This window comes from Euleptes europaea, chromosome 20 (genome assembly GCF_029931775.1).
Source record: "Euleptes europaea isolate rEulEur1 chromosome 20, rEulEur1.hap1, whole genome shotgun sequence".
NCBI lineage: Eukaryota > Metazoa > Chordata > Lepidosauria > Squamata > Sphaerodactylidae > Euleptes > Euleptes europaea.
Genome location: NC_079331.1, coordinates 11,127,196 through 11,143,461, shown reverse-complemented (window position 1 = coordinate 11,143,461; position 16,266 = coordinate 11,127,196). Strand labels below are relative to the sequence as shown.

The following is a 16,266-nucleotide window of genomic DNA, read 5'->3' as shown; positions in this document are numbered from 1 at the left end:
GAAAAAGAGAAGGTAAAACCAACCAAATCCCACTATTCCACGTCATAAACACATTAATCCCATGGCACGAGGCAGAATTAAAACAAAACAGTATCAACGGTTTTAAAAGACGCAGAATTCAGAATCCCCAAAGATCCAAAATGTCTAATACTAATTCTTACCAAGACTAACAGTGAAATCCTAACAGTGTTACATGTTTCTAAGCCCACTGGCGTCAACGGACTTAGAAGGGTGTACCTCTACTTAGGATTTCCCTATAAAACACCATTCAAATGTATTAAACAATTAAATATTACCAAAAAAAATAAATATTGGTTGTACTTCAAAATAAGCATAAGAACCTAGCATTCATTGAATGGCAGACCTATACACACACAAATCACACAAGAGTTCAGTGCCTTTTAAGAAAAAAATGAAGTGCCCACAATAAAGGTATTTTACCTGTGGCACTATTAATTGCCTGCGTACATAAGCAGGTGCAGGAATCTTCCTTTTAGACGTGACACCATGTAGATGAATGCATGTCAAGAATCAACCCCCCCTTCCTCTCTGTCTCCTCTTGCTTTCATTTCACTCAGTCTGCATAAGCACAAAACATTATTTAATCTGTAACATTGCTTTGCTAGCGCGTTATCTCTATTACAAAGACCTTTGTGTCCCAGCAAAAGACTCTGCTTTGTAGAAATGCTTGTTGATTTCAGTAGCCAAGAAATGACAGCATGAGGTGATTCAGAAAAGTATCCATTGTCAGAAAATGTATAAAACTTGATGCTTAGAGAACAGCGATGATGATTTCTTTTTGCAGTCTGACTCTGTGTTTGGACTGTAGAGATTTGATCCCAGCTTGTACTGTTTAAAACTTGGTACCATTAAATAGTAAGCTGTTAAAATAAGTCCTGATCTCCAGTGCGCTATCTTTGATCTGACCTATCTGGATAGTTCTTGTAAGTTATCCGGGCTGTGTGACCGTGGTCTTGGTATTTTCTCTCCTGACGTTTCGCCAGCAGCTGTGGCCGGCATCTTCAGAGGAGTAACACTGAAGGACAGTGTCTATCCTTCAGTGCTACTCCTCTGAGCATGCTGGCCACAGCTGCTGGCGAAACGTCAGGAAAGAAAATACCAAGACCACGGTCACACAGCCCGGATAACCTACAACTCTGACCATGAAAGCCTTCGACAATATCTGGATAGTGTTTTCTAGGCACAACAAAAACAAATTAACAAACCAAGTCCATAGTTCTGGGAGGAAGAAGCCCATATATGGGGAAATGTGTTATGAAGAGGACCAGGAAAATAAGGGACAAACATTTAAATGAAGTTCAGCAAGAGTGCTATTCTGGAGTTATGCATCATTTAGGGATACAGCCTACTTAACCAGAGAGCCTTTCCAGATTTGCATCGAGGACAAAACTATTTAAGAACTGTAAAAGCAGATACAGGCTCCAGAAGCGATTTTAAAATATCCTCATTCCTGAAACATTAAAAATAAATTTGCCCAGTCAGGAAATTACTCAGCAGTTACGACCCAACTGGGCACACCATTTGGAGGCATTTAAAAAATTGTCTGAAATTTCTGAATACATTTCATATTCATAGAATCACAGAGTTGGAAGGGACCACCAGGGCCATCTAATCCAACCCCCTGCAAAATTCAGGAAATTCACAACTACCTCCCCACACACACCCAGAGACCTCTACTCCATGCCCAGAACATGGCCAAGATGTCCTCCCTCTCATGAACTGCCTAAGGTCATAGAATCAGCACTGCTGACAGATGGCCATCTAACCTCTTCTTAAAAACTTCCAGGGAAGGAGAGCTTACCATCTCCCGTAATATTACATTTCAGAAAGTTGCCTGGAATTTAGATCACAATCTATGTCTGCTGTGTGCAGTTATATTAAGGACTCAGTCCTAGGCATACTGATCTACAAGTAGGTTTCACTGAATTACGAAAAAGCATGGCTAGGGTTCAGACAGTAAGCTATAAAAACACAGTACAATATATCCTGTACTTTGCCTTGTTTTGTCAGTGACCAGCCAGGGTGAACTAGAAAAGTGCACAATGGACCACTTTAGTAGAAGAGAGGGGAGGATAAGGAACACCCTGTTTCCATTTTGTCTTCTGTTGCCTCTCTGGCTACACCTACTCCTTCTTCAGCTTTCAGCTCTGCCAATCAGGCAGGAATAAAATGCCAACAATTCTCATTCAATGAGATAATAAATATCAGCAGAAGATGCACCTCAGAAGATCGCATATTAGATGGAATCTGAGTTCAAGAGATACAGTATGGTGTAGTGGTTAGAGCGCACCAGGACTTAGAAGAGTAGCTCCCTGATCATCTAGCGCTAAACGTCAGTGTAATCGGCCTAGGTGCTGCAGTTCAGGGACAGGTTAATAGGATGCTGCTCATGGGACAACTGAACAGGAAACGACTCATTTTACCCCAAACAAGAGTGGTACAGTGCAGAAATAGGAACTTTCCCTCCCCATACTGAATTGGGAGGGAGGGGATAAACTAGGATTGGGGGATTCATGCCTCACAGTATACATCCCCCAAACCTAGTCTCACTCCAGCGTGGTGTAGTGGTTAAAAGCGGTGGTTTGGAGCGGTGGACTTTAATCTGGAGAACCGGGTTTGATTCTCCACTCCTCCACATGAGCGGCTGAGGCTAATCTGGTGAACCGGGTTGGTTTCCCCACTCCTACACATGAAGCCAGCTGGGTGACCTAGGGATAGTCACAGCTCTCTTACAGCTTTCTCAGCCCCACCTACCTCACAGGGTGTCTGTTGTGGGGAGGGGAAGGGAAGGTGATTGTAAACCGGTTTGATTCTCCCTTAAGTGGTAGAGAAAGTTGGCATATAAAAAAACCCAGCTCTTCTTCTTCTTCCATTCTTGGATACTATTAATGGTTAGGGGATCTGCCTCCTTTGCAGATAATTAATTAGGATTGGTGGAAGGGTCAGGGCTGTAACTCAGCAGTAGAGCATCTGCTTTGCATACCGAAGGGTCCAGGTTCAGTCCCTGGCATCTCCTTTTACAGCAATCAAGATACAGCTAGAATGTGAGTCCATCTATCCTTAAGTAGAGAAGAGTGAATTAGACACACAATGGCAAAAGCACGTAAATTTCAAAAACAAGTAAATGACATTAGCAGGCGTGATTGGATTAGGTGTGCTATGCAGAGGGGTAGTAGGCGGGGAGATTTCATAACGCCATTTACTTGCTTTGACATTTACATGCTTTTGCCATTGTGCGTCTAATTCACTCTTCTCTACTTAAGGATAGATGGAATCACATTCCAGCTGTATCTGAAGAAGTGAGCTGTGGCTCATGTTAGTTTTTATGGTGCTACTGGACTCTTCCTCTTTTCTACGGCTATTGACAGACGAACACAGCTACCCATCGTGAACAATCAGATAGTAGGCGATGTGAAAGACCACTACTACCCTAGCAGCTGCTACTAAAGAAGAGAATCCTGACCTCGACAGACCGAAAGGTCTCACAGTATAAGGCTTCCTGAGTTCCTAAAGCACGTTTCCCCCCATCCTAATTAATCCTCCTGCTAGGATTCGCTTCTGCTTCAGAATGGTCAGAGCCCTTAAAAATGTATAACATCCTTATCTGGCAGGGAGATGTGGAATGGTATAGTATACTCAGAAGCTAAGCAGGGTCGATACTTGGATGGGAGACTACCAAGGAAGACTGCAGAGGAAGGCACGGCAAACCACCTCTGCTTAATCACTTGCCTTGAAAACCCTATGGGGCTGCGACTTGACAGCATTTTACACACAGTCTGGCAGGAGCTGGTGGTATTTGACTGTGGAGAGCCAGCGTGGTATAGTGGTTATGAGTGGTGGTTTGGAGCGGTGGACTCTGATTTGTAGAACCGGGTTTGATTCCCCACTCCTCCACATGAGCGGCGGAGGCTAATTTGGTGAACTGGATTTGTTTCCTCATTCCTACACATGAAGCCTGCTGGGTGACCTTGGGCTAGTCACAGCTCTCTTAGAGCTCTCTCAGCCTTACCTCCCTCACAGGGTGTCTGTTATGAGGAGGGGAAGGTAAGGTGATTGTAAGCCGGTTTGATTCTTCCTTAAGTGGTAAGAGAAAGTCGGCATGTAAAAGCCAACTCTTCTTCTTCCATCCCTCGGTTCCATTCCAGATACCAAAAAGAACTTAAGCAGGTCAATTTCACATCTATCCTGTCCTTTCTTTCAACTGCCCTCTATGTTTTGTGGGACCCAGAAACAATGGGCCTTCTTTGTTGCCACCTGGTCAAGTATAGGGCAGAGTGTCTGCCTTAATTTTACAAGAGGTGGCTTGCTGGATCAGAATAGCGGTCCATCTAGTCCCGCATCCTGTTCCACAGAGTGGCCGACCAAGGAAGGAATATTCCTTTTTCTGCATTGTACCATTCTTGTTTGGGACTAGATAAGTAGTATCCTGCTTATTTATCCCTCTTCCATCTATTCCTGACACAGAGGCTAAGGCTTCCCCTAATGATGCCTCCTAGCACTGGTATTCAGAGGTTTGTGTTTTTTCTGCATAGGAGACTTTTACCATAGAGAAACTCTCACCTTGTCGGCAGGTGGCCTTGTTTCTCTGCCCTACCGGAAGGCAAGATCATAATCAGGGTTAAAAACAGCCCTAATAATAACCACCAGGCCTTCCAGCCCATGTCACAAGAGGGCCAGTAGGCTACACTTTCATGCAACAGGCTGCGTCCATTCCCAGATATCCAAAAGATATACTTCCTGTGGTCATGGAGGTTTCCTCTTCCTAGCCAGAGAAGGAGGACGTAGAAGGAAGTGATGGTGTGTATGTGGCACAGCCAACACGACCCATCTCAATGCTTCACACCAGCTCAAAGAGAGACAGAACCCCGCACCATGTACTAATGGGGAAGGTCCTCCAAATCATTACCGTGGAGTCTTTTTTGACTCCTCCGAATCACCACTCAGGAAGCTGCATTACACTGAATCAGACCCTCAGTCCATTGGAGTCAGTATTGTCTAAGACCGGCAGTGGCTCTCCAGGGTCTCAGGCAGGGATCTTTCACATCACCTACTTGCCTAGTCCCTTTAATTGGAGATGCCGGGGATTGAACCTGGGACCTTCTGCTTGCTAAGCAGATGCTCTACCACTGAGCCACTGGTCCTTTTTAACCCCTCAAAAACACAACCCCGGAGTCCTTTTCTGACTCCTCCAAATCCCTACCCTGGAGTCCTTTTTGACCCCTCCAAATCACAGCCCCAGAGTCCTTTCTGACTCCTCCAAATCCCCACCCGGAGTCCTTTTTTTACTTCTCCAAATCACAACTCTGGAGTCCTTTTTTGACTCCTCCAAATCACAACCCCGGAGTCCCTTTTTTTTACTCCTCCAAATCACTACCCTGGAGTCCTTTTTTACCCCTCCAAATCACCACCCGGGGTCCCTTTATGATTTCTCCAAATCCCCACCCCGGGGTCCCTTTTTTATTCCTCCCAATCCCCACCCCGGGGTCCCTTTTTGATTCCTCCCAATCCCAGCCCAGGGGTCCCTTTTTGACTCCTCCCAATCCCAACCCCGGGGTCCCTTTTGACTCCTCCCAATCCCAACCCCGGGGTCCCTTTTGACTCCTCCCAATCCCAACCCCGGGGTCCCTTTTGACTCCTCCCAATCCCAACCCCGGGGTCCCTTTTGACTCCTCCCAATCCCAAGGGGTCCCTTTTTGACCCCTCCCAATCCCAACCCCGGGGTCCCCTTTTGACCCCTCCCAATCCCAAGGGGTCCCCTTTTGACCCCTCCCAATCCCAACCCCGGGGTCCCTTTTGACTCCTCCCAATCCCAAGGGGTCCCTTTTTGACCCCTCCCAATCCCAATACCTGGGTCCCTTTTTGACTCCTCCCAATCCCAATACCTGGGTCCCTTTTTGACTCCTCCCAATCCCAATACCTGGGTCCCTTTTTGACCCCTCCCAATCCCAATACCTGGGTCCCTTTTTGACCCCTCCCAATCCCAATACCTGGGTCCCTTTTTGACCCCTCCCAATCCCAAGGTCCCTTTTTGACTCCTCCCAATACCAATACCTGGGTCCCTTTTTGACCCCTCCCAATCCCAACACCTGGGTCCCTTTTTGACCCCTCCCAATCCCAACACCTGGGTCCCTTTTTGACCCCTCCCAATCCCAAGGGGTCCCCTTTCGACCCCTCCCAATCCCAACCCCGGGGTCCCTTTCCGACTCCTCCCAAATAACCCCCCGCCGGGAGTCCCTTTGGACTCCGCCCCACCAGGCCGGGCCGCGCTCCCCCGGGGCCCGGGAGGGCAGGGACCCCCGGGAGGCCCGGCCGCTGAGCCCAACCGAGCCCCCCTTCCCCCTTACCAGCGGGAGGAGCAAGCCCCAGAGGGCGGCCCGCAGCGCCCCGGCGGCCCCCATGCGCCTTGCCGGCCGCGTCTCCCCGGGAAACGGATCTCCCCTCTCGCGCACGGAGGAGCAGCAGCAGCGACCCCGGGGAAAAGGGGGTCCCTTGGGCAGCAGCCCCCTGCCTTCCTCCCCCAGCTCTCCGTGGGCTCCGCAGCCAAGCCGTTCCACTTCCTCTTTCGCTTTTCCCAGGCCCTAGGACTCGCCTCTTCTGGGCGGGATTTCCCCCAGGGCGGCCCTCCCCATAGCCGGACGGGAGAGCCCTGGGACGTCTTGGTTGGGTGGGGTGGGGGGTCGTGATGTAGGCCGTCTATGCAGGGTCGGTTTTAACGCTCGTGCAAAGCTTCTTTAAAAAAAAAAAAAAAACAGACCTTTAAAATTATAGCCATTTATGCACAGGAGGTTTTGCCTTTGGGTTTGCTGCTCTGTAGGCGGACATTTCCCCCCATCCGAATTCTCAAAGCGCAAAAATAAACCCCCATGCTGAGTGTTGAGAACTCGCATGGGGGGAGAAAAATGTGCGCCTAGAAAGCAGCAAATCCAAGCCAGAAACCTCCCATGCATAAATGGCCAAAGCTCTTTTGCACAGGAGGTTTTGCCACTCTCTAAATGTCCATTTCCCCCATAAAATACAAAATACATTACGATAAAATTAACAAATAATTAAAATATATCCTAACTGGTTACCGGTTCTGAACAGTTACATTCTTTGGTGCCAGTTTAACTCTTTATCGTTTTAGCTGCTAGAGCGAAAAGTGACAACCTATAAACGAGTCAGTATTTGACAGTAAAAATAATTATTGGAATCAGGAAAGAAGTTTAACCTAGTTAATACTGTACGAAGTAATTTTTCCCTAGGTATTGCATAAGGAAGACAAGGTAAGATATAATGGGATAAATCCTCTATAGCAAAACCACAAATGCAAATACATTGTGCTAAGGGGCTTATTTTGGAAACACCACAAGGGAGCTGGCCTGTTCTGCTTTCCCTGCACTTTCTGAGCACAGAATATCAATATAATCTATGTGTATATAACATATATAATCAAGCCTCTCATGATTCTAGATTTTACCAAGATGGGAAGAAAGAGACAAAGTGGAAAGTCACAATCAATCTGGTTAATTTCACTTTGCTCCATTTCAAATAAGTAGGCATACGCATTCTCAAATAGCAAAAATGTTTCGTCAATTACGAGGATTGCCAGCCTCCAGGTGGGGCCTAGAGATCTCCCAGCATTACAACTGATCTTCAGACTACAGAGATCAGTTTCCCCAGATTAAATGGAAGCCATAGAGCAGGGGTGTCAAACATAAGGCCCGAGGACAGGATCTGGCCTCTTGAGAGCTGTTATCCGGCCTGTGATCCAGCCACCACCACCCACTCTCAGTCTGGGCTGGCGAGGCATGGCCCAGCCCGACCAAGTGACATTTATGTCATATCAGGCCCTTGTAACAATTTAGTTTGACACCCCTACTTTAGAGGGTGCATTATAACTCTGAGGTCCCTCCCCTCCCCAAGCTCCATTCCCAAACCTCCAGGAATTGATTGGCAACCCTAATCTGTAGAAACCTATATGCGGTGTCTGCTTTTCTTTTTTCTCAGCTTTGTAATCCAAGTTCACTAAATACCTTCCTTGCAAACTATTACTGTCATCTTTGCTTTAACAACCTGCCCCTGCAGTTAACATTCTCTGCGATTAACTGCTGTTGCTCCCGGAACAAGTAATTCAACATGTGGGAATTTGTGCACATGGTCCGTGTGTGCAGGAATTAATGCATGTGCCCCCCCCCACAGCTTTGTGCATACACTCATGGTTCTTGTAGAGGGAAGCAGCAGGGACCCCACCACATCACACCTGCCTCAGCCCCCCCCCCCATATACCTCTCTGGGTGGCCCTAAATCAGTGCTTTGAAATCACACACCTTTTAAATATGGTTGTGCACCCCCCCAAAAAACCCCTAAAGGCTCAAATATAAGTACACATCGTGTATTGCTGTTTAGCAGTACCCCTTTCTGTGAACATTGGTCAAGGAAGAACCTTCTTCATTGCAAAATAGGGATTCTCTTAACAGAAAATTTGATGCTGACCAAGAGTTAAAGGATTTCTATGACTTGTTCTGATATCCATCACTGTGCTATTTGTAACATATCTTATGGTTCATGTTTTCTTTATATAATATAGTATTAAAATCATATACATTTACCATTGCTTTAAAGTAAATCTTTTGCTCACTTTATCTATGCAGAAACGTTGTGGTTCTATAGAAGGTATTTGTGGTTCTATAGAAGGAAATACCTAGCCAGCGTGGTATAGTTGTTTAGATTCCCCAGTCCTCCACCTGAGCGGCAGATGCTAATCTGGTGAACCGGGTTGGTTTCCCCACTCCTCCGCATGAAGCCAGCTGGGTGACCTTTGGCTAGTTATAGCTCTCTTAGAGCTCTCTCAGCCCCACCTACTTCACAGGGTGTCTGTTGTGTGGATGATAAGGTGATTGTAAGACAGTTTCTTCCTTAAGTGGTAGAGAGAGTCGGCATATAAAAACCAATTCTTCGAGTAGAATCAAGAGAGAGTAATCTCTTGTAGCTTAGACAAATTGAAAAGCACTTATGCACGGCAAATGCAACCACTTGAGGTAGTAACCAAAGCAAATACATAGAACATGTTTAGCTAGATTGAATTAGTATTTGTGTCTGCTTCTTTGCTGTTTGGAATTCAGTCTAGTCTAGCATATTCTAAGAAGAGCTGCATAGGCTCTTCTTATGCATTTTGCTGACAAAGGCAGTTGAATCCACAGTACTATTGAGCGGCAGAGATTCGGACAAAACAAAAACCCAAACAACTCCAGCAGTTTCAGTGTACAGTTATTCAATTATGTGACACTAATTACTTTGCAATCAATGTCACCAAATTGCATATAGTAACAGCTGTACTAAAGTAACAGCACTAACTACAAGCATGTTAGTTCTGAAATAATGTTAACACTTAACGCAAAGTTGAGTTTCCAAAAACATTTAATATACAATGTAACTAAATCAAGAACAAAACCATTTGTCCCAAGGTTACCACTTAAGTAAGGACTTATAACACCATCATATCCATTGTGCAAATGTTGGAATGCTACATCAGATAGTTACTCAGAATTAACACTGGGCCATAGTAATACCTAGTATTGGTATTCTTTACTTGGGAGTGTACAGAAACTAGATTGTTTCAACAGTACATTATGAAGTTACATACACAGAAATTTCAGTAAGACTGATTTATATTTAAAACAGCACACAGATCACTAGTTTAAAAAATGCCTATTTAAATTTTTTAGGGGCTTAATTTGGTCTCCAGAGTAAAATTTGGTACCACCTTACTCCTTAGGAGGGAGAGGAATCTACTGTCCAAGCATATTGGCAATCTTCATTAAAACTAGGACGTCAGCCTTCTGCTTTCATTTCAGGGAGCTGAAACAGAGTTGTTATTGTTTTAACGTTTAAGCCCATAGCAACGGCATGCTTTAGTTCGGTTCCAGGAAAACAATGTCCTATGACCAACCTTGTAGTAACTCAGTCAACTTAAATGGGAGTACATGGAATACTCAACTCATACTGCGGCTTCCGTTACACATCAATTACTCAGAAAGTTACAAGTCTCCAATTTATCAGTTCACTAGACACTGCATAAAAGCTAGTGTCCAGCCAGGATGTGGAGAAGGCACAGTTCTTGCAAGCCACTCACCAGTAGTGGAAGACACCAAACTTAAGCAGCAGAGGTTCATTGCATAATATAGTACCCATCGTCAAAAGTCTAGCTGTTTAAGGCATAAGCACCAGCTTGTCCAGATCTACACACAAGTCTCCCTTCTAGAGCTTTTGCTTATGACAGTTCTCGTCACAACAGCAACATCCCCTTGGACTTCTTGAAACAGACACGATCCCTCTTATTTTTTACAGACATATCCTTCACCAAATCCTTTTACATCCATCCATATTTCCCAAGGCCCTTCAAGGAATATGGCATGGTCATGATGCAGAAGCGCTTTTCAGAATGCAGTTCTTCTCAGTGTCAGATTAGAGCTGCTCAAGCATAGCATTCCTAGAGTTACACAGAAGCAAGGAGTTGAGTCAATTTAATTGTTTACAGCCATATTAGGGGAATGAGTGGTCTATGTGCTATGGTTGGAGACGGTTGGCAAGTTCTGTTTCACAAAAGCTGGCTTCTCTCCAACACAGCATGCCAGAAATGGCACTTACGGTCTCTCATCCCAGGGCATCCTAGATCTGAATATTTGCAGAATCGCTGTTGCTGTAGCCTCCTTTGGACTTCATCTCTTCCTGCACTGGCTCAACCTAGAAAAAGCATATTGTACCAAGTCTCTTGAATCCTGCTTCAACTCACCGTCTCATCTCAACAGCCCATGCCAATTAATAAAGCAGAATATTAGAATAAGCTCCTTAATTCTAACCAAAACACAGCCTGTCGCTTCATTTATGTCATGGCTCTAATCAGCTTCTAGTAGGACTGAAATTCTCTCAAGTACGCAGAAAGCCCTAACAGAGGCAAACAGGCTTGATTTCACTAGATACTTCATATTCATACTAGAAGCCATCTTTGCAACAAACACATAGGCCAATTTCCTGCATGCTTCTAAGAAGCAAGACCCATTGTGTTAAATGGAGTTCATTGTGCATAGGATTGCAGCATATCATGACTTGTTTGGGCTCTTCACAAATTATGAATAGACTACTCCATAAGTTACCTTGGACATTAATGTTGGTAAAAAGGCAGGGTTTGAATACGGTAAGCGCCTATGAATCAATTAAGTTCAGTTGCATCAGCAATACAGAGACAATGATGGAAAGAAGAAGAGTTGGTTTTTATATGCCAACTTTCTCTACCATTTAAGGCAGAATCAAAACGGCTTACAATCACCTTCCCTTCCCCACAACAGACTTCCTGTGAGGTAGGTGGGTCTGAGAGAGCTCTACCCAGCTTGCTTCATGTGGAGGAGCGGGGAAACCAACCCGTTTACCAGATTAGCATCTGCCGCTCATTGTGGAGAAGTGGGGAATCGAACCTGGTTCTCCAGATAAGAGTCCATCGCTCCAAACAACTGCTCTTAACCACTACACCGGCTCTCCTAGAAACTAGTAACTCAACAAAAAGTAAGCCCCTCACCAAAAGCGCTTCACCCTATGTGAAACATTTTAGTAAGTGTCACTTGAGCTTTAGATATAGGTTTGTACTTAAAGATTGATATCCTACTTTTCTCTCCAAAAGAACTTAAATATGCTCGCAGCAACAAAAATATAAAACAAACCCCTCCCAAAAAATCCACTACTGAGTTATATTTCAGAACCCAGGAATAACAAGCTAAGAACCTCTCTTTTTATTCTATTGTACTACAGTCTGATGGCCACATCTACATATGGTGAGAGCCATATTAAGTTATCACTGATATAGTTTGACTTTTTCAGCCAGTATATACTTACAGTTGGAAAGCAACTGGCTGATCTGTTTGTTCCAACATGGGAGATGTGTACAAAGTTCATCGGCTCTCCTATCATGTTTCTGTCAAGTCTTCTATGCCTTTTCTTTCAAGTGGGGAGAAAAAAAAACCTCAAAGTTTTTACTCAGGCTAAGTCATACATTATTGCAACTCTTCCAGTTAACTCCTGACATGCAAATCAGCTGTTATGGACAATATCATTTTTGTGCAATGCATTTGTTTTTCTACTTGGTGTTAAGTGAAATATAATTTGTTTTCTGTATGCCCTATACAGCTATGCTTGCCATCCATAGCCTCATAACATTAAGACAACACTGATGTGTTGTGCTTCACAGTTCCCACTAGCACCAACTCCCTCAACAACTAGAACATGTTAATGAGCATTCCCCCAAGTCTTCACTAGGGTTTATATCCTACATACCGGTACTAGTAAAAAGCTTCTGTTCTTGTGTTCTTTGTGAGCTTTCAAAGTCAGATGACCATGCAAACACAGAAATAAAACCTATCTCACATCTGAAGATATATAACTAGGACTTGCTAACTTCAAGTCCAGTAGCAGAGACGAACAAGATTTTCGGGGTATAAGCTTTGGGAAGATCCCTTAATCAGACATAAACAGGAATGGAGATCCATGAGTCCTTAAATCCCAGTCATAAAGTAGGAGCGGTGTTGCAAAGAAGGAGTTGTTCTTAGGTCAACTTACCTGCTGGGGCTGGTCACCAATACAACAGGTAAAACAAACCAGAAATTCTGTCATTGTAGCACTCAGCCTTGAGAGTGAAAAGCAAGAGCAGATAATTAGTCTATCCACAGTTTTACATGGACTACTGAAAAACACCATTTTCCACAAGAAAATGCTACTAATAACTGTTTAGTATGCTCTGGTTTAGTAATTTTCCATTGACATATCTAGCCTAGGCAACATACAATAATATTTGTTGTAAAAGGCAAACCAGAACACTATAAATTAGTTTGAGAAAAGTTTCTATACTTTGCTTTATGCTACATACTGCATTTCCAGATAAGTCCTAGCATAGTATGTATTTTGTTAGATTTAACTGCCCCCTTCTTTCTACTAAAAAAAGCAAAGAAAAACCATACTTTAAAATAACGTCTTCGCATCATATCAATTATACCCCATAAAACCTTTTAAGTAAATGGTCTTTTAAGTTAGGACTTCCTCAGAAATTTAAGTTACACGTGATAATGTAGTACAACCAAAGAATCCAGGTCTTCCACTTACTCTAGAGCCAATTATTATGCTTTAATTGGTTTGGTTTAGTTTTATGGCTTTTAAAGAACATAACTGAGTCCCTTGTATTTTGGATAACTTGCTCATTAACTAGCATATTATAATTAATAAAATAACCAACTTACTATAGCCTACTTCATTACGTATATTAAAACTTCTACAAAAAAAGGCAATGTATTTAAAAATAAACTCACAACCAAATCTGAACTAACAGCTTGTATAAACACAGCAGTCTCCTTCAAAAGGAAACAAAAGGAGCTGTGAACTCCTTATAAAGAGACGGGGTCAATTAACCACTCACCCCATCTAGCCCCTTCACCTAATCAAAATTAGCTTGCTACGTCCCTTCAACACCTTGGTATTTTTTTAAAACCTTCCAGGTTGAGTACTTGTTCCTTTTCTTATCTTGCAGTCCTCTGCACATTTACCTGAAAGCAGCTCTTCTTGAGTTCGACGGCTCCTACTTCCCAGCAACATTGCATTGGTTTGTAGCCTTAATTGCATCTTGCTTCTCTTAATTAACATCTTAAAATGACACCATTGCAGTCCGTTGAGCCTATGTAATTCTTTGGCCACAGTCCTGCATGAATGTGAGAAGGCAGAATCAGTGAAGAATCCATAGGGATTTTGAATGCCTTGTTTCAGTAACTGAGGCTTTCTTCTGAGTATCTGTTGCATAACTTGAGGGGTTACCACACTTGTATTCCCAGCGATGTATTAAGAGTTTGAAAATGTTATAAAAAATACTGTTTGCACTTTCTATGTATTCCCACCAATGTATTAAGAGTTTGAAAACGTTATAAAAAATAATGTTCGCACTTTGTTTGGCCCCTTTACCTGTGAAGACGTCTTCCAACCATTTATTAGCCATAGCATCCAAAAACCCTTTTAAAGTGATTTTTTTTATAACATTTTAAAACTCTTAATACATCCCTGGGAATGCAAAGTGTGGTAACCCCCTTAATGAGGGAAGTGTGGAGTTTATGTGTGCTTGAGACTTCCACCTCTTGGTTTTCCTGGCAGAAGACCTGTGCCTTTAATGACACTTTCCAGAGGAGTAGCTTTGTTAATCTGATACAGCCAAAAATCTTGTAGTCCTGCTGTCCATTAAAAACCAGCAAATGTACTGTGTATAAGCTTTCAGCCCTGACCTGGATGGCCCAGGCTAGCCTGATCTCGGATCTCAGAAGCTAAGCAGGGTCAGCCCTGGTTAGTATTTGGATGGGAGACCACCAAGGAAGTACAGGGCTGCTATACAGAGGAAGGCAGTGGCAAACCACCTCTGTTAGTCTCTTGCCTTGAAAACCCCATAAAGGGGTCGCCATAAGTCTGCTGCGACTTGACGGCACTTTATACACACACACACACACACATAAGCTTTCATGAGCCTGTGCCTTCTGTTTGTGCCTCTTGCTTTGGACCAACCAGCTACCTAGCAACCTCTTTCTTCTTCTGAACCTACGGCACATTTTTCTCCCACCCATCTTCCAAGATGCTCAGGGCAGTTTCCAGAGTTTCAATACCTTCCCAATTAAAAAAAAAAGAGAGAGAGAATTATTCATTGTATACAAAAGTACTTTAAAAAAGTGAAATAGCAGTAGCTTTGGCTTCCCTCTAGAAGAGAAGATAGCAACGAGTTTATGTTGAAATTAAATCAAAAGAGTTTCCGTCTAGACATTAGGAAGAATTTTCTAACAATCAGAGCATTTCCTCAGTGGAACAGGCTTCCTCGGGAGGTGGTGAGCTCTCCTTCCCTGGAGGTTTTGAAGCAGAGGCTAGATGGCCATCTGTCAGCAATGCTGATTCTGTGACCTTAGGCAGATCAAAAGAGGGAGGGCACCTTGGCCATCTTCTAGGCATGGAGTAGGGGTCACTAGGTGTGTGTGTGGGGGGAGGTAGTTGTGAATGTCCTGCATTGTGCAAGGGGCTGGATAAGATAACCCTGGAGGTCCCTTCCAACTCTGATTCTATGTTCGCGTTCCTTTTTTCATCTCAGACCTCTTTTTGCTGAGGAACTTAAAAGATTGCTTCGTATTTTATTGTATTGTAATGTTAACAGTGAAGTTTTATTAAAGTGTTTCCTGTGTTTGCTTGTTTGCATGGGTGGGTATTGGACTATGGAGCACCGACACATCTCCCCCCCCCCAATGCTTCTCCCTCCTTCCTTCCTCTGGTTACCGCACTTTGTATTCCCAGTGATGTATTAAGAGTTTGAAAATGTTGTAAAAAACATCGCTTTAAAAGGGTTTTGGGATACCACGGCTTATAAATGGTTGGAAGACGTCTTCATAGCTAAAGGGGCCAAAGTGCGAACAGTACTTTTTTATAATGTTTTCAAACTCTTAATACATCGCTGGGAATACATAGAAAGTGCAAACAGTATTTTTTATAACGTTTTCAAACTGTTAATACATCGCTGGGAATACATAGAAAGTGCAAACAGTATTTTTATAACGTGTTCAAACTCTTAATACAACACTGAGAATACATAGAAAGAGCAAACGGTATTTTTTATAACGTGTTCAAACTCTTAGTATTTTTTATAACGTGTTCAGACTCTTAATACATCGGTGGGAATACATAGAAAGAGCAAACAGTATTTTTTATAACGTGTTCAAACTCTTAATACATCGGTGGGAATACATAGAAAGTGCAAACGGTATTTTTAATGACGTGTTCAAACTCTTAATAGATCGGTGGGAATACATAGAAAGTGCAAAGGGTATTTTTAATGATGTGTTCAAACTCTTAATACATCGGTGGGAATACATAGAAAGAGCAAACAGTATTTTTTATAACGTGTTCAGACTCTTAATACATCGGTGGGAATACATAGAAAGTGCAAACGGTATTTTTTATGACGCGTTCAAACTCTTAATACATCGGTGGGAATACATAGAAAGTGCAAAGGGTATTTTTTATAACGTGTTCAAACTCTTCATACATCGCTGGGAATACAAGTGCGGTCACGTGGAGGGGAAAAAGCATTACAAGGTCATGAGGGGGCGCGGCTCGGAGGGCGGGGACGGCGGCGGAGGGGAAAACCGACGACGACCAATGGGCGCTCGGCTCCTCCGCCTCCCATTGGCCGGCGGCGCTTCCGGGCCCGCT

General features: G+C 43.6%; 1 protein-coding gene across 1 annotated transcript in view; it reads right to left on the bottom strand.

The window, feature by feature from the left end:
* Positions 1 to 6,419, bottom strand: part of SPPL2A (signal peptide peptidase like 2A) — a 31,848-nt gene extending 25,429 nt beyond the window's left edge. Inside the window, exon 1 of the mRNA XM_056865882.1 lies at positions 6,366 to 6,419. Coding sequence (XP_056721860.1) covers positions 6,366 to 6,419 — 54 coding nt within the window. The remainder of the gene's footprint in view (positions 1 to 6,365) is intronic.
* Between the last annotated feature and the right edge of the window lie 9,847 nt (positions 6,420 to 16,266).